General features: G+C 37.4%; 1 protein-coding gene and 1 long non-coding RNA gene across 2 annotated transcripts in view; one reads left to right on the top strand and one right to left on the bottom strand.

The window, feature by feature from the left end:
- LOC121375417 overlaps window positions 1-24,070 on the top strand; it is a 32,062-nt gene continuing 7,992 nt past the window's right edge. The window contains exons 1-2 of the long non-coding RNA XR_005958311.1: window positions 1-547; window positions 1,610-1,668. This is a non-coding gene — a long non-coding RNA (uncharacterized LOC121375417). The remainder of the gene's footprint in view (window positions 548-1,609; window positions 1,669-24,070) is intronic.
- The window catches only part of LOC121375416 (meiotic recombination protein SPO11-like), a 71,921-nt gene continuing 58,095 nt past the window's right edge, over window positions 10,245-24,070 (bottom strand). Inside the window, exon 13 of the mRNA XM_041502858.1 lies at window positions 10,245-10,409. Coding sequence (XP_041358792.1) covers window positions 10,320-10,409 — 90 coding nt within the window. The 3' untranslated portion in view covers window positions 10,245-10,319. The remainder of the gene's footprint in view (window positions 10,410-24,070) is intronic.

Genomic DNA, 24,070 nt, shown 5'->3' with positions numbered 1-24,070 from the left:
TGTTCAAGCTTATTTTCAATTAATGTCAAAGCACGCTGTCCTGGGTTGTCAGTCCAAAAAATAAGTGAATGGTTTGAGGTTATTAAATTAGTCGGTGTAGTGGCCATTCACGTATTCACCGAGTCGTTTAAAGTTCATTCTGGGTGAGAACCGGTTCCGGGGTTTCGAACCAAGTATAAGCCAAGCTTAAGGCCAATAACACACCCACTCTAAAACCTAGGTCTGTGGGTTTTGCAGGTTGGATTTTTTTTTTTTTTTTTTTTTTTTTTTTTTTTTTTTTTTTTTTTTTTTTTTTTTTTTGGGGGGGGGGGGGGGGTAGGGTTTTTTAAGGCTATAGTTTTTATAGGGAGTGACAGCTTACGTGTCTCTACACGCCTGCGATTTGAACTCTGAAAATTGCAGTTTTAATATTCATAACTTTAACACCGACCCCTACCACACTCCTGGCTAAATTTAGGGAAGGAGTTTGACACTGTACTGGATTTTTTTAATATGATCTAAATGTTTCAGGCGAAACCATCCACTGAGGGATGTAACAGCATAGAAGGTAACCACTGCATATGATTTGTATTTTAATTATTTAGTGAATAGTAACCACTAGTATCTTTACATTCAAGCACATTAAATTTTGTGTTTTAAGACTAACGTTGATGTAATTTGCATAATTAGCCCCTCCCTCTAAGATTATATAATACTGCAAGTCTTCACACTTAAATAACGGAAGAGCCAACCAAAGCCGGCTCTTGCGCCCACGACAGGCGTGCGCTACAACAGCTTGCTCTGAATGTGCACGTAAAACCCTATGACATGACATGACTTAAAGTTAGTTCTTGTTGACGTTTTGATAACTTAAGGTTTGTATTGTTTAACGACACCATGAGGCACATTAATCATCGGCTATTGGATGTCAAACATTTGGTATCATGACATGTAATCTTTGAAAGGAAACCCGCTACAGTAAGGGATCTTTTATATGCAGTTTCTCACAGACAGGACAGCGCATACCATTGGCTTTCATACACCAGTTTTAGTTACAGACATAGTCATTCTATTTACGTGCCTATGTTAAATTTACATCGCTAGTAGCTGTGTCAGTGACATATATAATACCAGTCGTGGGCTAATATAGTTTAATCATTATAATATATTTCGATAATAGTAATTACAAATGTCACACAATACATTTAAATTATTTCAACTCTTTAAAATAAAAATAATTACTGTAGCTTTAAAAAAATAAAATAATGAAATAAAATAAAAATGTAAATTATTAAAAAAGTTTCATATTATTTAATTTAATAAATAAATAAATAAATAAATAAATAAATAAATAAATAAATAATAAATAAATGTTTTATATTTAACACTGTTAATTACAATGGCTATTGTATAGAATTTATTAATAACGCACCTGAGATTTTCACTTTTTCATGTGACCATCAAACCATACAACTATCACACACCAAAAAAATTTGAGGACTTTGGTCGTTAAAGGACAAAAATGGGTACAACAACTTCAGTTTTGATTAGGCTGACACTCTCTGCAGGTGCAAGGTCCGAAAATGTTTTCTAAACCACTTCAAATTAATTGTGCTTTATGTATTTGCAGAGACAAAATGTGCGAACAAAAAGTACAATGTATCGGAATGACAAACAAAAGCCGGCCAGGTAAGGCTGTCAGGTGCGTTGACTTTCCTCGGTCTCGACCGGCGACCTGGCGCCAGTCTGTCTGTTGCTGGGCTTAGCGTCGGGCGCCGGCTTCTTTTAAATGATTAGGCAGCTGTAGGCTTGTTGCATTATTTTCATAAGTGTCTTTTATTTCCTATTTTCGCCAGTCTCGCCTGCACTTTGGGATTAACCCCCAGTGAGCGAAAATGCAAATGAATTGCGCTTATTTCTCTGATTGATGTGAGACCGGAGATTTACACCCTTTACCTCGCCAGTCAGGTCCGTGACCCAGGCGTCTCCACGGGGGAGGGGAGAGCAAAGGGGTGGGGAGGGGAGGAAATATTCCTGGTTTCTGGAAGAGGACGTTTGCTTGCTGTGGTCCTATAAAATTAAATTTTGATAGTACTTAAAACGTTTTTTGATGTACGTTTTTTTTTAGGAGGGAAGTGTCTGTCAGACATGTTTCATCAGTTACTCCCCCAATTGCTATTTTGAAGACTCAATACCCACCTCAGGGTACGGACCTGTATTTTCCTCTCGTTTTTTTCTGGTATGTTCAGACGTGGTCATATATTGCAATTAAATGTCGGCAAACCAGTCTAAATAAATAGAAAAGATGCTATATGTAACATCATAGGACATTAACAGACCTGTTTGTTTATTAGCTGTGATACAGACAGCAGGTTTCACACAGTAGAATACGTAAGATTACGGGGTGACATTATTATTACTGATTGTTATAATTATCACTTGTAAACAATAAGCCTTGCTTTAATATATTGTCTGTATGTTTAAAAAGATATATCGTGATATATTTATACATGGTTTTTTTCCATTCTGTATAAGTGTTGTCCTGTTTTAATGTCTAATATATAGTGCTAATTGTTTAAGTGAAGTTTGATAATGATTTAATTGTTTGAATAAAAGTAAATACGGCTCCACACACTGACTTGTATTCGCCAGTGCACCACGACTGGTATATCAAAGGCCGTGGTATGTATTACCCTGTCTGTTGGATGGTGCATATAAAAGATCCCTTGCTGCTAATCGAAAAGAGTAGCCCATGAAGTGGTGACAGTGGGTTTTCTTCCTCAATATGTGTGGTCCTTAACTATATGTCTGACGCCATATAACCGTAACTAAAATGTGTTGAGTGTGTCGTTAAATAAACCATTTCCTAATAGCCGATTGTATTTGTGCTGGGATGGCATTAAGTATCCATCCATCCATTTAGCCATCGGTCTATCCACCCACCCAATCAGTCAACCCATCCACACACCTACCTATCAGCCATCCAGCTATCCATCCATCCATCCATCCATCCATCCATCTATCATCCATCCATCCATTTAGCATGAGTCTATCCACCCACCCACCCACCCACCTATCATCCATCCATCCATCATCCATCCATCATGCATCCATTTAGCCATTGGTCGATCCACCCACCCAATCAGTCAACCCATCCACCCACCCACCTACCCATCATCCATCTATCCAATCATACATTCATACATCCACCCACCCACCCACCCACCTATCATCCATCCATCCATCCATCATCCATCCATCATGCATCCATTTAGCCATTGGTCGATCCACCCACCCAATCAGTCAACCCATCCACCCACCCGCCTACCCATCATCCATCTATCCAATCATACATTCATACATCCACCCACCCACCCACCCACCTATCATCCATCCATCCATCCATCATCCATCCATCATGCATCCATTTAGCCATTGGTCGATCCACCTACCCAATCAGTCAACCCATCCACCCACCCACCTACCCATCATCCATCTATCCAATCATACATTCATACATCCACCCACCCACTCATCAATCCATCCATTATTGTTTATATATATATTTATTTTTTTAAACATAATTTTGGTGAACCTTGACTTGGGACATGGATAGAGAAATGTATCAAATAAGAGCCTTTATTATGTAAAATTATATTTTTGTTAAAATACTAGTACCATTCTGGTTACAGGTGTTTCTGGACATTTGCCCACATTGTCTGACCAGCAATCTCTATATTTACTGCTGTTTTACTTTTAATTTATTGCTACTTTACTACCACGTTAATGTGTATCTTGCCAAGTTATTTCATACATCTGTACTGCAGGGTGCATTTAATAGAATCAGAAATAGGTAGTGATACTTAAAATGTCATTGCTACAGTACACCCTGATACCACAACTTACGCGACTCACTATATGGCCCATTAACGAGAAATAACCGTGCACACAGTCAACCCAGAAACCACAACGTAAACACAGGATATATATGACCCATTACCTACAAATCACTATGCACATTTTTGGGGTCCTATTGTTTCAAATAGATATTAATGCTCAGATAAGGGCACCGTTTGACTTTCAATGTACACTTATCGTGTTGAAAAACTCAACGACTACCAAGTGCTTTCATCAGTTAGTTGGTTTCGTTTAACGACACCACTAGAGCACATTGTTTTATTATTCATCGGCTATTGCATGTGAAACATTTGATAATTTTGACATATAGTCTTTTTTGAGGAAATTCGCTACATTTTTCCATCAGCAGTAAGGAATCTTTTATATCCACCATCCCACAGACAGGATAGCACATACCACGACCCCTGATATACCAACCGTAATGGGCGATATTTGTTTTGTTCAAACTATCAGCAAATACAATATTTACAGATTATCTGTGCGCGGTATTGCAGAGAAAAAGGAAAATATAGCAATAGACAAAACGGAAAATGTTCCGAATTTTCCCAGATCTATAATAACCCTAAACCTATTCCTGATTAGATTGTACAGAACTGGGGTAAATTCGGAACTTTTGCCGACAAAAAGGAGAGACTTAGAGAATAGTTAACGAACTGCGAGGCAATACTGTTTAGTTTGCACGAGTGAATTGATGTTGCCCATTCCGAACCTTTGGCGAGGGAAGAATAACATCAATTCACCTGTGCAAAATAAACTGTATTTGCAAGTTGAGAACAAGAGGCAGCCTTGCGTCATAGCTGTGGCGTGCGTATCGCTGATGACGTCACTTAGGTGTAGACATGACTTTCACCATGGAGACTATTCTTACACACGATTAACTGCCTATAGTGATGCACTGTTTATGACGTCAAAAGTATCTAGGGGAAGAAATGTTGTTTTTTCTTTCCCTAGGGAAAGATCACTTTTCTTTTCCCATTTTTCTCTACCCATATGGGTAATAATATGTAAGCTTTATAATACGAATGCTTTTGAAGATGAGCATCATTTCACTTTTATCAATTAGTTCTCTTTTGTTTCTACTTTATATACATTGTTTATATAATATTAATATTATCTGTATGTATCTATATTTATATCTAAATTAGTTAATTGTGTTATATTAATTAGCTTATCTTCATATTATTATGACATTGTTAGCATATATCAAATGAAATGCATGTATATATTGTATATATACACCTCCTGTTTTAAAATGCATATACTAAATGTTATTTTGTATGCTCAAGGGCCAATTGGCCTAATGCAATAAAGATATATATATATATATATATATATATATATATATATATATATATATGTGTGTGTGTGTGTGTGTGTGTGTGTGTGTGTGTGTGTGTGTGTGTATGTATCACTTATGGACGCAATGTTCAGTATTGTTTACGGTTAATAAAGACTTTTTAAGTATATTTTTAAGTATATATCAAAATGGTGACAAGACATTATTTATTCATTTCATTTATGGTTATTTTCGTGCTAATAACCAATTAAGGTTCAAGCACGCTTTCCTGGACACACACTCCATGTATCTGGGCTGGTCTTTCCAAGACAGTGGGTTAGTGGTTAGTTGTTAGTAGTCAGTAGACTAAACACTGCACGGACGTGGTGGTTTTGTTTAGGCGGTAATTAACTAAGATGGTGATCTAATTAACTTTTCTGTGACGCAGGTGTTGTAAAGCTTGGTTTACGATTACACTGTGACCTCTATACACCTGTACGTGTATTTATAGCAGTGAACAATAAACATGAAGGTAATCACTTTCTTTTCATGTCTTTTAAAAAGCGCTTGTCATACTGTTTAATAAACGTAATTATGTCATTGCTAACCAACCAATTGTCTTGCGTGACACAGTGTGTTAGTGTCACTTACTTTATGAGTGACACACATACAGAGAGAGAGAGAGAGAGAGAGAGAGAGAGAGAGAGAGAGAGAGAGAGAGAGAGAGAGAGAGAGAGAGAGAGAGAGAGAAGAGAGATACACGCAGAGAGAGACTCAGAGATATATATACGGACAAAGATAGAGAGGGACAGATACAGAGAGAGATAGACAAAGACAGATACAGATAGAGGCAGACAGAGACAGACAGAACTAGATATAGTTAATCCAAACGTTTACAAGGATAGGATACGTGTATTACTACACAGTGTACAAAGGGTTTTTTATGTCATATCTTTGTTCTTGTGTTTTCTTTCCTTTTATTAGTATTTTATTGCCTTCTGTTCCATTGCATTACCTTCTCATTTTATGTTATTTCATTACATTACTGTTTAATTTCATTTCATGATAATTTTGCGTAGAGACATTCTACCTTTATTGTTTTCTAAAACAGTTATTTGATAAACATGAAACTTGCTATCCTTACAGGAAACATTTCACGGGTGGATCCAGAAAATATTTTAACGAAGAAGGGGCACAATGTCAAACGGGTATCCCAGTGGAAAATAAAACTTCTTTCTTGGAACCGCCTTTGCATTTGAACATAATACTTAATATGCACAACACTTTGATCAAGATAGGGTTTCGTCTTCTTCCTCTAAATGGAACACAAAAGACATTTAGCAATGATAGTTGCAAGCCCACCACACGATCTCTCTAACTGACAAACAAACAATATTAGTTTTGGCATAAAAGATGAAATTTCCACCGCAACAAATGCATCTGGCTGCATCTGTTAAACATCTGTAATACGTTCTGATGGGTATATCTGTTTTGGAGCGACGGTAATCCAAGTAAATAATGTATCATTAATGATAGAGAACTGCCGAGTCATGCCAGGTTCAAGGTGGGCGAAGCTACACTCGGTTACGTCATAAAGCAGGCGGGCTCATGTTGCGATGTGGTGTCACTTTTATCTGGTTACATTACAGGTTATCGCCTGAAATCCGATACGAGATTTATCGGCCCGTATCTCACGTCCCGATACCGATAGCCGGTATCGTCTATCACAGAGGACCATTTGGATTAGTACTATTTTCCACCGTGGGCTAATTAAAAGGGATAATTTTAGATTGGGTCCATGGAAATGACGTCAGCATCTGTGGGCGATTATTTCCACAGAACTTCCAGGGCCGTACCCGGGGGAGTGCGATGGGTGCGTATGAACCGCCATGGGAACAATAATTGTGATAAGAAGAAACTCTACCACATTTACCCTTTAATTTATAAAGATCTACTTTATGGATCTACTTTTTTGTTTTAAAGAAAATAGACCGCTGCCCATCCAACCTACGAAAATTTCGATTATTGTTAATATCGATCATTTGTATCTTTCAATAAAGTGAAAACAGAACGAATAGCAACATTACTTTAGTTTTCTTTCATTTATTTAAAATTATTCAGTTTGAATCGATTAGATTTTGTGTCTATTAAAATTCTTAATGTCTTGTGAACATTCAACACTCATTTTGACAATTTACAGAGAGATTAGCTAGATAGCTAACTGGACAGATAGATAGATAAATATATAGACAGACAGACAGATACATTAGATGTTATGATGAATATTATTTATGTTTATTTTCCTTAATGAAATTATTTGTGTACATTTTTCTATTAATGTTTTGGCTTTTGACTTTAGTAGCTGGTCCTATATTTTACCTGTTCCTATATTTTACCTATGCCATTTCATATGTGCCGTTTTCTCCTCTCTTTTTTTGGTGTGTGGGTTTTGTTTTCTTATGCTTTTTACAAAACAAATAATCTTTTTTTTAAATTAAATTCCAAGGTAAAATAAATGCCGCGGAAAACTGAAAACACCGCAGCAGTGTCCACGGCATTGCCGACTGCCGTGGTTAATTGCCAGGATTCAACAAATGTATCTTGAAATAAATAATTATTAGTATAGAGACATTCTGGTTTATTTCTCGACTTGTTAGTGGTTTTACATCTCTAGAGTGATTTGTTAAAATTAACTGTATAACGTTATAATAACTGGTTGTACTGTAGCCATCATAATATATACTTTTTAATATTTATTAGTGGTAAAGTGTTTAATTTCTAGTTTATAAAAGTATCCTCCATACAATCATACTTACATACTCTATATACTCAAACCTCTCTATGACAGCTATCGAAAATTATATACAAAGTGACCTTAAGTTTAGTATAATGAATTTATAGACGTTAGATTATGATTCCAAATCCAGTAGTTTAAATTACTTAAGATTATTGACAACCACATTGACAAAATAATTGTATGTAATAAAACTGTAACAGTTTTACCTTCACCTGTCCACAAATTAAAAACCAGTTTCTTTTAAATACGTAAACTTAATAATATATATTTTATTCTCTCATCAATACACCGGCAACTGGTAATAAAATGTTATGACGTACTCATTTACACCACATGATTTTTATCCCACCACCACCTCACATTCCCCCCCCCCCCCCCCCCCCCGCAAGTTTTCTCCCCCACGGGCATTTTCGCCGCTGGTGAGTCCACTACCTCATCAAAGTGTGTTTATAGGAATTTGCACCTGGCAGTATATTGCGGATCAAAGGGGCGACAGGTCGTGGATTTATTACCCACCTGAAGATAAGATGAGATACGGGACCGACTTTACGATCGCCCAAGCCAGACAGCCCAGGTGCTCCGCCGAATCGTTGGCTCCAGAGGCGGGGCTTAGAACAACAGGTTAATAATGGGCCAGATTAGATGTACACAGCCGTGGGACTTGTTTACCCGCGGTCGGCCCACTCGAACACGTCACGCGAAGCCGCTTTCCCACCGAACTCGAGTAACTGACACTTTTCAATACACGCCGATTATCGCCGGCTCACAACACGCGTAATTGCACATCTCCCACCGAAAATGCCTATAGACAAATAGAAAAACTGTCTAAAGCAGTTTCGTAACTGGTTTTAAAAGCGCAGCTTATAACCCAAACAAAATATGTCCTTTTATAACGGCTCTGGTGATGAAGTGGGTAAGCCGTCGGACTTAAGGCTGGTAGGTACTGGGTTCGCTTCTCGGTACCGGCTCCCACACAGTGAGTTTAATGACAGAGTGGGTAGGTGTACGGCCATTACACCGACTTCTCTCCCATTAACCACTAGCCTACTGTCCTGGACAGCGAGTCCAGATAGCAGAGGTGTGTGTCCAGGACACAGTGCTTGAACTTTGGAAATAAGCACGATAATGACTATAGATGGAGATGTCCTGTGCTCAGCAACTGGTCATGTCAGATACAGTTATGAATACAGAACGGACGTGCCTGAACATTCAGTGAATATGGACATGCAAATGGGTTAAGTAAATGTTAAAGTTTCTTTTCTTTAATGATTCCTTTCGACCACACTGATTTACTAATCATCGGCTGTTGGATGTCAAACAGTTGGTCACTGTAACATTGACAGCAAGGGATCTTTTAAATGCATTTTCCCCACAGACAGAACAGCACATACCACTGCCTTTGATATACCGGTCATGGAGCACTGGTTGACATGGGATAAAACAATCGGATAATGCGTCTATCAAGGAAATCTAGAACCCGCCCTGTGAGTCTAGTAGAAGCAACATGATACTGGCCACCGGCCTCGATGGTGTCGTGGTTAAGCCATCGGACATAAGACTGGTAGGTACTGGGTTCGCAGCCCGGTACTGGCTCCCACCCAGAGCGAGTTTTAACGACTCAATGGGTAGGACCACTACACCCTCTTCTACCACTAACCACTAACTACTAACCACTAACTTACTGTCCTGGACAGACAGCCCAGATAGCTGAGGTGTGCACCCAGGTCATCGTGCTTAAACCTTCTTCGGATATAAGCACGAAAATAAGATGAAATGAAATAAAATGAAATGATACTGGTCTCGATGACCTTGTTGGTGATGGCTTATGGCTGGGATATACACGATGTACTACGTTCGAATCTCTGTACGGGCTTCCACCAAGAGAGGGTTTTAATGTCTGAATAGAGCGGTGTCAGGCTATCACATCGATGTCATACAAAAATATATGCATTGTATTGCAGTTATGGGGTATCATGATAAACCGTTGTTTTATAGAATAATTAATAGGAATTAAGAAAACTAAATATTATAGTATTATCTCTATAGTATAATATTATATAGTATTATAGGAAAATGCACATACAATCATCTAAAGTAAATTTCATTTAGTTCCATCAATATGAGATGTCAGATCTATATTTACTATGAGGAGAACATCTTTTTAAACATTAAGTCAATCAATCAGTTTAAGGAAAACAAAGAAATAATAATAATAATAATAATAATAATAATAATAATAATAATAACAAAAATTGTATAGTTGACATGGAAATTAGCCTTGTATATGTTTTATTAAAATAAAATGAAAATGAAATTGTTACTTTTTTGTGGTTCTGTTCCTGGACAAAATTAAAACTTTTTTCTTTGACCTTTTTCCAGTGACCCTCTTCCAGTGACCGAAAAGACAGATGAGATGTGTCCAGGACAGCGTGTTTGAATCTTAAATGGATATAAACACAAAATAGAAATTATGAAAATATTCCTGTTATTGTAATAACTTTAATTAATAAAAACACGCTGAAACGAAAGTAGTACAAAACGGAGGTCCATGGGGTTACAATTCCAGTCTCTAAATACTCTTCTTATAAATGACCTTGATTGTTCCATCTGTCCCGGATCCGGTCTGTGACTATCCAGAGACGGGACCCGGGACGGACATGCTCGAAACCTTAGTGGTATATGAGCATGACAAAATTATCAGCTCCGCTCTGCTGATTGTTCCAAATGGTATCATGTAATTCCAAGAATCTCAATTTAGTACTACTGTCGGCGGCAATTGATCGTTCCAGCTGTTTTCTTTATTGTTTAAAATTATAAAAGTAACTGTTTACGTTATTTGTTAATATCGAATCAGTAAATGTTATTAATTATTTATTGAAATAGCATGCATACATTTAAAAAAAGTTATTTCTATTAATATGACAATGTGAGAATTGCCTCATTCGGTGACTGATGGGAGAAGTCGAGCCGCAAAATAGGGATTACCCTTGTATAATTTGTCGTGTATTAACTTCCTATACAATGAATATGAATAAAGAAGTGAATGAATGAAGGAATTCGATTGTTATTTCATATATTATACTGATGAAATAGTTATACACCAGGAATTATAGGCATGTTTGACGTTCAATCATAGAAGTATCAATCACATTATGTAAGGCGGTACTTTCATAAACATCAAAATAGGTCTATATGTAGTTATATTATATACTCATACTGTAAGTAATGACTTCAGGGCCCCCAACCCTGACATTACCAAATGGTTTCTGGGGTAATAAAAATTTAAAAAACAAAAACAAAAAACAAAAAAACACAATTAACTTTTGTTGAAGTCTACGCGGAGTCATACAGTGCACATCGTGTTGTTTTTGTTGTTTTTTCGGTTCATACTTGCATGAACCAAAAACATAATTGCGGTTAATTTTTAAATCAACGTCGTTATTTTGTTGTTGTTGTTGTTTATTGTTGTTGGTTTTTTTGGGGGATGAGTTGGGTTTTTTGTAGTTTTTTAAAAAGTGTTTTTAGGGTGGGGGGTTGTTGGGTTTGTTGTTAGGTTTTAATCCAAGCGTTTATAATAAAATAGAATTTCCTCACGACTGAAATTGTTAAATTGCTGTCCTTTTTTTTACCTTTTGAACATTCATTTTTAGGGGTGGTGGCTAATATTTTTCATATAATAATATATAGAGTAGCGTTGGTTATAGAAAACGCAGCTTAACCTATTGGTTGTTTTGAGGTTTGTTTTCCCTTTAACTTGCTAGGATATAAGTTAACGATGCTAAGAAGAAAAAGAAAAGAAAACGAAGGTGAACTTGTTATCTGTTACATTATTTAGAACTTGATTAGAATATCCGATAGTAAAAGTTTAATGTTCTGTATTGCATTCGTTGCCCACTATTCAGTTTCAAAACGTGCAATTTTGTAATGAATCATCCGATATTTTAATAATAGTAATAGTATACTATTACAGATCCTTCTAAGATTTGTATTATCCTTTGCGGATTTAAATTTTATTTCGTAGGGTTAATTGCTTACCACTATGTAATTTGCTAATAATTTGACGTCTGGGTCGAAGTGTAAAATAAGGTTTATACTATATACACAGTAAAGGTCAAGGAACTCTAAACTTGTCGTGGCAAATTCCTTCCATCCGCCCACCCAGCTCCAACTCTAACCTACAGATCTCTAAAGCACCCGCGTGCCCTTTTTCATCTGCTGTACATGTTTACCATTGTCACCGAAGCCCCTGTGGCCGTGATGTTTTTCGTACATTAGTGTTTTCCTCATTTTAACATTGACTGGAAATAAATCATTTCCGCCTATTTTGGACCTAATAGCCGTCATGCCCCTCGGACTATACTGTTTGATTTGAACACAATGAGTCCAGGTTCTAATGGCGGTAAAGGTAAACTCGGCGCGGCGTGCCAGCCCTATCGCTGTTTGTCTGCATTCAGCGGACACAAACAGAAATGCCATCCCCCAGGATTAACACGAGAGCGCGGTTACAGCTGTTGTCGTCTGCGATCCGTCATTCATTCAAAGGTTTCGCTTCGACTGGTCTGTAAGTGCACACTGCCCAGTGCAGCAGCAAAACGTCAGCTAACTCAGAACCCTTCGGTCAGTTGTCGTTCGGAACAACTCGGCCGTTTACGGTTTTGTTCGGTAACTAGCCTCGGTCTCGGGTGTACGTAGCGAGTGCAGTTCCTGCACGTCATGATTATGATTATACATGTTATTACCAATAATGAGTCTTTATTTATCCGTTAGAGGGGCGGGATCTAGCTCCGTTGGTAGAGCGCTCGCCTGAGGTACTTGGGTCAAAATATCGAATCTCCTTGGTGGAAGCATTTGTAATGTGGGGTTTTTCTTGTCCCAACGAGCGCCTCATGTCTGGTGTGTCAAAGTGCATGGTATGTGCTGTCCTTTCTATGGGAAAGTGCATATAAAAGATCCCTTGCTGCTGAAAACGTGTTAAAATTACCAAATGCTTGACATCCAATAGTTCTAGTGTTGTGTTTTGTTTTTCTGTATCTCTCTTCTTATTTCTCCTGTTTATTGCTTCCTGTCTCTGTCTTTTTTTCTCCCCTCGCCTCTTCTCCCAGAAACGGCGGACGCAGATGAACATTTGGGGAGAGGAGTGGGGGTACTGATTGACACCGAGAACACCAAACACGTTTTTGGGACATTTTTGAAAACTAGATGCAATTTCCTGCATTCTTGAAATCAAATTCATCATGACAAATGCTGGCAAATGCAACACTTTTTAAATGCATATTGTTTTTCGTAATCAGTTTTGTATACATATGTATATGTCGAATAATCTTATAAAAACCACAGACATGTTCCAAATTGTTGGATCAAACTTACAATGAACAAGTTTATGATCCAATCATTGTTACAATTACAATCGTAAATATGATGAATATTAATAATAAAAGTATGGATTATTGTCCAATGTAATATTTTAGAGATCTAGGTAGAACTTTGTGTTTAAACACCTAGCTGAACTGGGTTTTATTCCCGTGGTAGCGCGTCCACGCCAGTTCTAGAGGGATTCCGAAACAACAAGTAAACTTCATCATGACATAAGTTTAATGCTGGTGACTGCCAAATATATAGTTTTTATCAGACGAGCCTGAACACTATCATTAAAATAGACGGTCAGTGAATGTTATTATGTGCAATACATATTTGGGTGATAAAACCTATAAAAGGACATTAGCAAATAAAGGAATTCCGTTATTAAAATATCTGTTTAATAATGTTATTTGGCTCACATATTATGATTAAGTCTGTCTGAAATACGACTGTAGACCACCTTTACAGCTTATACTGGTTTAGCAATCAAACATTGTTATGAACGAATATATATACAGAAGTAGTAGTATTACAAACGCCAATAATACCTAATTGTTAAGCACTTGATTATATATTGTATTAAGGATTGAGATGAATGTTAATTGTTTTATGTTTAATGAAGATTCAATGCACATTTCTTGAATATGCAAAAAAATTCTGGAACACTGTTATTAACTGAATGTTCTTAAAAACTAAAATTAGACTCCTAGCAAATGCAAAAACGATTATTTTAGGCAACCCTAACTGTTGTAAGGAAAAAGGAAGAAGAGAGAAAAAGAGATATATAATATTGTCAATTTAATATTGATAATTGTCAAATAATACAATATATAAGTCAAAATGCAAAAGTCAACAACCAATATTAACTGAATTCCAAAATAGTCTAATATGTATTATCATATAAATAAGTATATTCATACAGAGCAATCACAATTGAAGAAAAGTCGAGTATTTGGACGAAACTAATTGTATAGAATGTAAAGTATAAGGCTAAAAAAATATCGGTCTTTGGTCAGACCAAAGTTCCAAAATTGAGGCTTTTTTATTTATTTATTTAAAAAAAAAAGCATGGATTGCACAGAAAAGGTGTGTAAATTTAATACCGAAATAAGGGGCATATTTAAATTGAAATCAGAACGTACGTCCTACTTCATCCGCGATGGCATTTTGACTCCAAATGCGTTTTTTACGTCTTAGCAAGAAAAGCCCTGAAAAAAATCGACGTCATAACGTGAGAAATTAAAAACACAAATGATGCGCGAGGGTCAAAATCGACGCGCGCGCTGATCAGAGAGAGAAAGAAAGAAAGAAGTGTTTTATTTAACGACGCACTCAACACATTTTATTTACGGTTATATGGCGTCAGACATATGGTTACGGACCACACAGATTTTGAGAGTAAACCCGCTGTCGCCACTACATGGGCTACTCTTCCGATTAGCAGCAAGGGATCTTTTATTTGCGCTTCCCACAGGCAGGATAGCACAAACCATGGCCTTTGTTGAACCAGTTATGGATCACTGGTCGGTGCAAGTTGTTTACACCTACCCATTGAGCCTTGCGGAGCACTCACTCAGGGTTTGGAGTCGGTATCTCGGATTAAAAATCCCATGCCTCGACTGGGATCCGAACCCAGTACCTACCAGCCTGTAGACCGATGGCCTGCCACGACGCCACCGAGGCCGGTGAATCAGAGAGAGAGAGACCAGCAATTTATTTGGTTTGGCATTATATTGTGCAGGCCTATCTATGTTTCAGAATGATTTATCAGTAGATTATATTGCATAATAGTAATTAAATAAAGCTCTATTGGCTTTAAACATTTTACAACGGATGTAAAGATAATATCTTTAATATTGTTTTAAAAGACCAAAAATACTAACGTTATAGTAAATATGATCTTGCTAACTTAGCACGTTTGTTACGCCAAATCTTTTGGGCAGCTGACATACTTCAGTGGTAAGATTTGTTGGATCGACCGAGGAGAGTTCCGAGAGGAACAATTCTACGAATCATACCCCGAATATATGATAATGTACGCTGTATATGATCGATGTTTTCACTAGCTGCACTGAAGCCGACATTACTATACGATTTCGTTTCCTGTTATCCTTAAAAGGACGAGATGATCATTTTGGCATCGAGATTTCTTTTTAAAGTATTTTGATTGTTTAGAAATACTACAGTTAATATTTGACACTATCACCTGACTAATGGTAAGTAGTCACGTGTGGTTGACAAGAAGTATTGTATATTTCACAACCGTGGAGATGTCTATTTATCATACCCGTTGGATGATGTAAGATTTCCGTAGTCACGTGGCACTTGTCTTCACTCCACGTTACTGACAATCTTGAAATAAACACACTTCATTAATGACACTTGGTCTTGTTATAACCGTATATAGTATTTTCTAGTATGTCTTCAATTTAGTTTATCACTTCAAATGTTGGCTGGGAAGGGGGGGGGGGGGGGGGGGGTCACAGCTACCCATCTGAAATGTATATCTAAATGTATGATCACCTACGAATGTTTGACAGCCCATGATCAATACGTCAATGTGCCCTTATGATGTTAAACAAAACAAACCTATAAATTGGTCTAGGCTGCACAAGGAAGAAACAAACCTATAAATGGTCTAGGCTGCACAAGGAAGAAACAAACCTATAAATTGGTCTAGGCTGCACAAGGAAGAAACAAACCTATAAATTGGTCTAGGCTGCACAAGGAAGAAAGAAAGAAAGAAAGAAATGTTTTATTTAACGACGCACTCAACACATTTAATTTACGGTTATATGGCGTCAGACATATGGTTAAGGACCACACAGATATTGAGAGAGGAAACCCGCTGTCGCCACTTCATGGGCTACTCTTTTCGATTAGAAACAATGGATCTTTTATATGCACCATCCCACAGACAGGGTAGTACATACCACGGCCTTTGATATACCAGTCGTGCTGCACTGGCTGGAACGAGAAATAGCCCAATGGGCCCACCGACGTGGACAAGGAAGAAGGAAGGGATGTTTCGATGCACTCATCACATTTTAATTACGGCTATATGGCGTCGTGTATATGGTTATGGACCACGCAGGAATAATTAGAAAGGAAACACACTGCCGTCATGGCCATACAATGGGCTACTCTTTGCGATTAATTAGCAGCAAGATATCTTTTATATGCACGATCCCACAGACAGGATAGAACATACCACGGCCTATGTTGCACCCGTTATGGTGCACTGGCTGGAACGAGAAATGACCGCACATCAGTCGAGCGCTTTGCCAATGGGTTGAAAGAAAGAAAGAAAGAAATGTTTTATTTAACGACGCAGTCAACCCAGACATATGGTTAAGGACCACACAGATTTTGAGAGGAAACACGCTGTCGCCACTTCATGGGCTACTCTTTCCGATTAGCAGCAAGGGATCTTTTATTTGCGCTTCCCACAGGCAGGATAGCACAAACCATGGCCTTTGTTGAAACAGTTATGGATCACTGGTCGGTGCAAGTGGTTTACACCTACCCATTGAGCCTTGCGGAGCACTCACTTAGGGTTTAGAGTCGGTATCTGGATTAAAAATCCCATGCCTCGACTGGGATCCGAACCCAGTACCTACCAGCCTGTTGACCGATGGCCCCCCTGTTATCAGGAGAAGAATAAACGTTGAATGTTCATCATCAGTGGGTATGTTAAAAATCTGGGATGGCGGGATTTAGCTCAGTCGGTAGAGTGCTTGGCTAATGTGCGGTCGTAAGATCGAATCCCATCTATGGACGTTATTTTCTGACTGGGCTTTGTCTATCCCAACCAGAGCTCCATGACTAGTATATCAAAGGTCATAGTATGTGTTGTCCTGTATTTGGGAAAGTACATATAAAAGATCTCTTGCTGCTGATGAAAACATGAAGGAAAAAAATCTAAAAAATTCCAAAAACTTAAAGAAAATTATCTTCTTAACCGTTTATAGAGCTTTAGGCTATTAACTACTCAATTGCCCTCCCCCTCCCTCCCCCCCCCCCCAAACAAAAACTCCTAGCTACAGCCATGTGTATATAATGCAGACATATCTATATTGTCCTGTAAACTATATTTTTGGTAAATAAATATATATGTACATATGTATAATATTATTATGCTTTTATTTCTAGGGTTTTTCTCTCTCTCTCAAATTTAAAGAAATTGAGCGTCATCAAAAATGTGTCACATGTCAAACTGTCAGATCCAGACACTTTCGTCAGACACCAGGACACAAGAACTTAATGGAGGTACAGAGATGAATATTCCAACCATAAAGCTGTGTGTTTGAACGCTGCTTTCAGAGGTCGGTTTACCTTTAATATTAATCACCTGTACAGTACACTGTATCGGGTGCAACATGGGGGTTTCATTAGTAAAGAACTACGTGCCAGTGATTTTGTATTCCCTTTTTTAAATACTAAACAATTTGTAATTAATTCCACGTAAAAACATTTTAAAATATATATTACAAATCTGAGCAATGTCGTTTATTAAAACACATATATACATTAAAATGTTTTTTCTTCACAGTATATTATACAATTTTTAAACTTTTCTTAAGTTTAAAGATTTTCTTACACCAATTCTGTCTGTATCAAACAGTACAACAACTATATTGCAAAGCACAATATAGCAATGCATATATAATATAAATATCTGCTAAGTCATCCAGGCATATATGTATTTAAAATACACCAGAGTATATTTAATATAATGGAACATGTATATTTTGTGTAGTATTTTGAAAGTTAAAATTAGGTAATCTTTTCATAAAATTTTGAGAAGACGTTTCGTTTATTTACTAAGTTAAAATACAGCATTATTATGCAAATAATAATAAAATATATCTCAGCTAGATCACACACACGCACACGTAGAGATTGTATGTATATATGTTTGTAAACATCATAACTATTTATTAAAGCGACGGGCCCCAGGCTGTAGTCATCGTGGCGCCAGGGCTAATCATATGTGATTCATTTCGTGCCCCAGTTCGCGACCCCCTCATGTGACCCGTGTAATGAATCACATTGCATGGTTATGATGTAATATCATTGTGACAAACAGTATTGTTTCACACCCGTCTGTAATAAATATATTTGTACGGACATCCTTTTTTAAAATTTACAATTTAATGGACAGGGATGTAAAATAAAAATATAATAGTAATAATAATTATTATTATCATTATTATTATTATCAGCAGCAGCAGCATTATCATTATCATAATAATCATCATAATTATCATCATAATTATTATTATTATTATTATTATTATTATTATTATTATTATTAAATTGTTTGTTAGTAAAATATTAGCAATTTTATCAAATGACCACAGTAGGTGTTATTAAAGTCTTTATCTAATTTATTATTTTTTACATAATAATCAGGACAAGTCAAGTGGTGGAGGGGGTGACATTTGGCTTTTCAGTGTGGACAAATCGTTTGTAGCAAAACTTGTTTAACAACTCTGGGAGAACATTATTTTATTCACGGCTACGGCCTGGTTTCTATAACATCTCTAATACGTCGTCGACCGACGCAGAGGCTCTGAGAACGATCTACAAAGTTGAACAGGTTGCAGCTTTCTCCGATATGTCGCCGATGCAACACAGACCGACGCAAGCCACCTTCGATTATTCCTATAAAAACTGTCTATCGTCTACGTCTATTTGTGTCACTCTTCATTGATCTGCGTCCGTTACAGAATTTATAGTAACCAGGCTGGTTTCCCTCCAATCTGTAACACAGACGCAGATCAAAGAAATTAGTTTATGGGAAGACAGTTGCAGATGGCCTGTGTGGGTCATTCGGCATTAGTCGGCGTCAGTCGGTCAGTTTGATTGTACCTTAGCGCTACTATATCGTAACACCGTCGTAGGCTATGACGTCACTAAGCCAAACGCCATAGCCTACGATACTTCATGATTTGACTTACCATAGTTTGACACCCAATAGCTGATGTATTTTTCGTGCAGGGGTGTCGTTAAACATTTATTTATTCATTCCTTAGCCTACGACGCTAAAATTGTGATATCGTTGCAGCCATTAGCCAGTACAACCAAAACCGTTCATCTTTAGGTAACGCTTGCTGTTTAATGCTTTAATACATAAGAAGTTTATGGTAGCAAGCGTTAGTTAATGTAGAACGTACGAACACGGTGTATTTATAATTTTTGCGTAATCTGTCATGACAATGTAAATGAAGTTCTAAATTTAATACGCGATCGAAAAATTGGTTATGCAAAGTATCAACCGAACGAAACAATCGTTCTCGCAGTTTTTAAGAGGCCTGCAGTCGTCTAGAAATGGATCATATATATGTCCCCAAGAACTGTGGTACCATTGACTTGGGATCTGCTGACGAGAATCGATCTCACTACCTCGGGCGGAGCGCTCTACCACCGAGCCACATTCCTCTCTGCGGGTTCCCGAGTACAAACTAGAACGTACTCGGCAACCGTTCGCCGTGACTTGTCCTCCACCACCCCAGCTCGGCGGGAGCTAAGCGTCCACGTGTGGACCCAGTCAGATAAACAATTTCACAACACCGCGGCAGTTCTGTTGGGACACCGTTGACAATGAGACGCGACCGAAGACGTCCCTCTGTTCACAGTAGACTGGTAACCCTGCGGTTTCGGTTTTGTCGGTTTACATTACGGGTTACGCCTTGCATGTCGAGGCGAAACTGTGTCAGTGTACCAGTGCAGTGTTGTGGGTGTAAACTTCCTGAAGTAATTGTGCTTGTTGTATATACTGCTGAGTGTATTAAATGAAAATTAACATAATTATGTGATACGTAAGAGATTTTAATTGAAAACAAAACAAAAAATCGAAAACGATAAACAGACACAAACAAACTGGTCAGTATTATGTTTTATACAACAACAAAACAATAATAATATGATATAGGACTATATTACAATATTTTAAGACTTGTATAATATATAGGAATGAATGAATGTTTAACGACACCCCAGCACGAAAAATACATTGGCTATTGGGTGTCAAACTATGGTAATTCAACATCAATATAAAGACTATATTACAATATTTTAAATGGACAAAGGAATAAACAAACTAACAAATTAATTAATTAAATAATAAATATATATATATATATATATATATATATATATATATATATATATATATATATATATATATATATATATATATATATATATATATATAAAATGACAATACATAAAAACTAACGAAACCCTAAAATTATATAAATTTTTTATTCTTTGTCCGGTCATAAACAAAGTTATAAATATTTATTATTTTAAAGTACTTTAAAGGGACTCTTTCATGAAATAAACGTTTTATGTGTTATAAAAATGCATACCCGAGAAATCATCATACACCTACAGTCTAACACTAGAGATAAGGGCAGATCTAAGTGAAGCGACCAGGGAACCTAAGATCCCCCTCCCCCTCCCCCCCCCAAAAAAACCCCTTAAGGGCCCCTCTTTAACAATTTGTTTACAGGTTTTTTTTAATGAAATGCCCTTTTCAGGGAGTTGGTTCATGTGCGCTTTGGCCCTTGATTCCGTCCATAAAATATTTACTGTGTTCGCCCTTGAGATGAGAGGTTCAGTGGGAAGAAACAAAATGGCTGCGCCCGTTATATGTAATAGTCTTTACATTTTTACCGGTTTATTAAGTTAATACATGTATATTAATACCCTTGTTCATATTAAACAATAATGGATATTAAAGTCGCAGACCCTAGCTTTAACTCGTGAAAGTGGACACTAAGTTTAGTTAATCTACAAACATGTAACACATTTGGATAAAGAGTCTCTGACGTTGAAACGGGGAAATTACCCTTACAATAGACGAGATAATCTCCACAACCGTTATTTCCAAGAGGTACGTGCGTTTTTTAAAATATGAAAATCAATTTCATCGTATTAGAAACACCAAGATGATCAGAAACATTTTGGATGTGCGGAAATGGATACTCTAAACAATACACTCTAAGTAACGTCTGATTTGTGTTATGAAAAACGGCTGTAATAGTGAAAAATACGCCGTAGTGTTTACAAAATAGGGTCTGTTACTTTAAATATCACTGAATATGCATACCAGTGACTCCAAAAGTCTTAACCTGAGTATTTCTTAATTTAAAATTCACAACAAAGTACTTCAGCATCAGTTTCGGACATAAAGGCTATCTGCCGACATCAAAGAAACCTACGCACTTCGATTTGTTATGTTTGTTTTGTTTAATGACACCACTAGAGCACATTGATTTATTAAGCATCGGCTATTGGATGTCAAACTTTCGGTAATTTTGACATATAGTCTTAGAAAGGAAACCCGATACATTTTGTTTCCATTAGTAGTAAGGGTCTTTTATATGCAGCATCCCACAGACAGGATAGCACATACCACGGCCTTTGATATACCAGTCATGGCGCACTGGCTGGAACGGAACAAAAAACAGCCTAATTGGCCCACCGACGGGAATCGATCCCAAACTGACCGCGTATCAAACGAGCGCTTTACCACCCGCCCGTCAATATTGTACATTACTTTTTAGTCCAGAATAGTTTTGATATACATTTATAAATAATTATTGCCATGGAAATTCAAGTTGCTTACAAAATAACAAAACTTTCACGGGTCTCACGGTGTGTTTTGTTTACAAAACTGACATACACACTCTTTGTTATCATGGTGATGCGCATTATGACTCATCCCATGTGATATAAATCATATTTCTCCTAAAACCGAACACAGGTCCTTTGAAGAGGTCCGACAGTGGTCATGTAAAATCACATCAAAACGTCAATCTGTCATACACATCACAAACCGATAATACGGAAAATACGTTGACTTCATTAACTCTCTCGCTGATTGGCTGTTATCGCGATCACGTGATCAAACTGCTCAAGGAACCAAAAATGAATGATGTTCTTTCATCACATACCTGAAGTTTTCACTACATACAAAAAACAAATGGAGCAAAAACACCGATTGTTTGTGTGTATTCGTCCCACCTGGTGGAATATTTTAGTATTAGTGTTGTTTTCTGTACAAACTACCTGTTGGTTTGACACTTGTTCTGAATGTATAGTAACACGTGCTGGTATACCCCCTGGCGGTACATTCTTCACGGAGACACGTAGCGAGTCGTCTTATCGTGTTTCTTATCCAATAAAACACGTTTCATGTATATAATATTACTACACATTTATACGCCACGCATGTCATGCCGTCATCGGACAGTTGCCCGCGGACAATGTCTCTCCCTCTCTTCATCGCTTGCACCTTGTTTGCAGTTAAAGCATCAACTATCATTTTCGATCAAGTGCAGGCGTCCCACATTGTTCCGCACATCCTTTTTTCAGATTTCATCTATAAATATTATTATTAATAAAAAATACTATTGTAAAACGTAAATGTTGTTGTGTATAAAAAGAAGACGGCTAGTGTGTATGTGTCCGGTCGTATGCAAAAATAAATAAAACTATGGAATGATACAAGATGTACATATTCTATTCCACATCATTATAATAATAAATGGAGAAGAAGAACGTAATTTGTCTTGTTTACTAAGGTTCTAATCATTCTCTCTCGCTGTCTCTCTCTGTGTGTGTGTGTGTGTGTGTGTGTGTGTGTGTCTGTGTGTGTGTGTGTGTCTGTGTGTGTGTGTGTGTCTGTATGTGTGTGTGTCTGTGTCTGTTTGTGTCTGTCTGCCTGTCTCTTTCTTTCTCGCTATCTGTGTGTGTATGTGAGTCTGTGTGTCTGTGTGTCTATGTGTGTGTCTGTACGTATGTGTGTGTCTGTCTGCCTGTCTCTTTCTTTCTCGCTATCTGTGTGTGTATGTGTGTGTCTGTCTGTCTGTCTATGAGAGTGTCTGTGTGTATGTGTTTGTCTGTATGTATGTGTGTATGTGTTTGTCTGTATGTATGTGTGTGTCTGTATGTCTGTCTCTTTCTCTCTCGCTATCTGTGTGTGTGTGTGTGCGTGTGTGTGTGTGTGTGTGTGTGTGTCTGTCTGTCTGTCTGTCTATGAGTGCGTATGTGTGTCTATGTGTGTGTCTGTATGTATGTGTTTGTCTGTATGTCTGTCTCTTTCTCTCTCGCTATCTGTGTGTGGCTATCTGCATGTCTGTCTATGTGTGTGTCTCTGTCTGTCTGTATGTATGTGTGTGTGTGTCTGTCTCTTTCTCTCTCTCTCTCTCTCTCTCTCTCTCTCTCTCTCTCTCTCTCTCTCTCTCTCTCTCTCTCTCTCTCTCTCTCTCTCTCTCTCTCTCCCCCTCCCCTATCACTCTATCTATGTTTCTATCCATCCATCCATCTAGCGATCTATCTATCTATCTATCTATCTATATCTATATCTATATCTATATCTATATCTATATCTATATCTAACTAACTATCTATCTATCTCCCTATATCCTTCGCTCTCCCATCCACTCTCGGGGTAGGAGTACACTGCCTTCCCCATTCATTTTGGCTTATTATTTAGTAATCAAAGATCCGTTTAGTTGGTGGTGGTGGTGGTGTTGGTGGTGGTGGTGGTGGTGCTGTTGTTGTTTTGTTGGTGGTGGTTGTGATGGTTGTGGTGGTCGTCGTGATTCTTATGTTGTTGTTGTTGTTGTTGTTGTTGATGATTAACAAATCATGTTACACAGTAAACAAGTCATTTTTAATATATTTCACATCGCAGATGCGTTTCACTTGCATGTATATACAGCTGT

This window comes from Gigantopelta aegis, chromosome 6 (assembly GCF_016097555.1).
Source record: "Gigantopelta aegis isolate Gae_Host chromosome 6, Gae_host_genome, whole genome shotgun sequence".
Taxonomy (NCBI): domain Eukaryota; kingdom Metazoa; phylum Mollusca; class Gastropoda; order Neomphalida; family Peltospiridae; genus Gigantopelta; species Gigantopelta aegis.
This window is presented reverse-complemented; position numbering and strand designations above follow the sequence as displayed.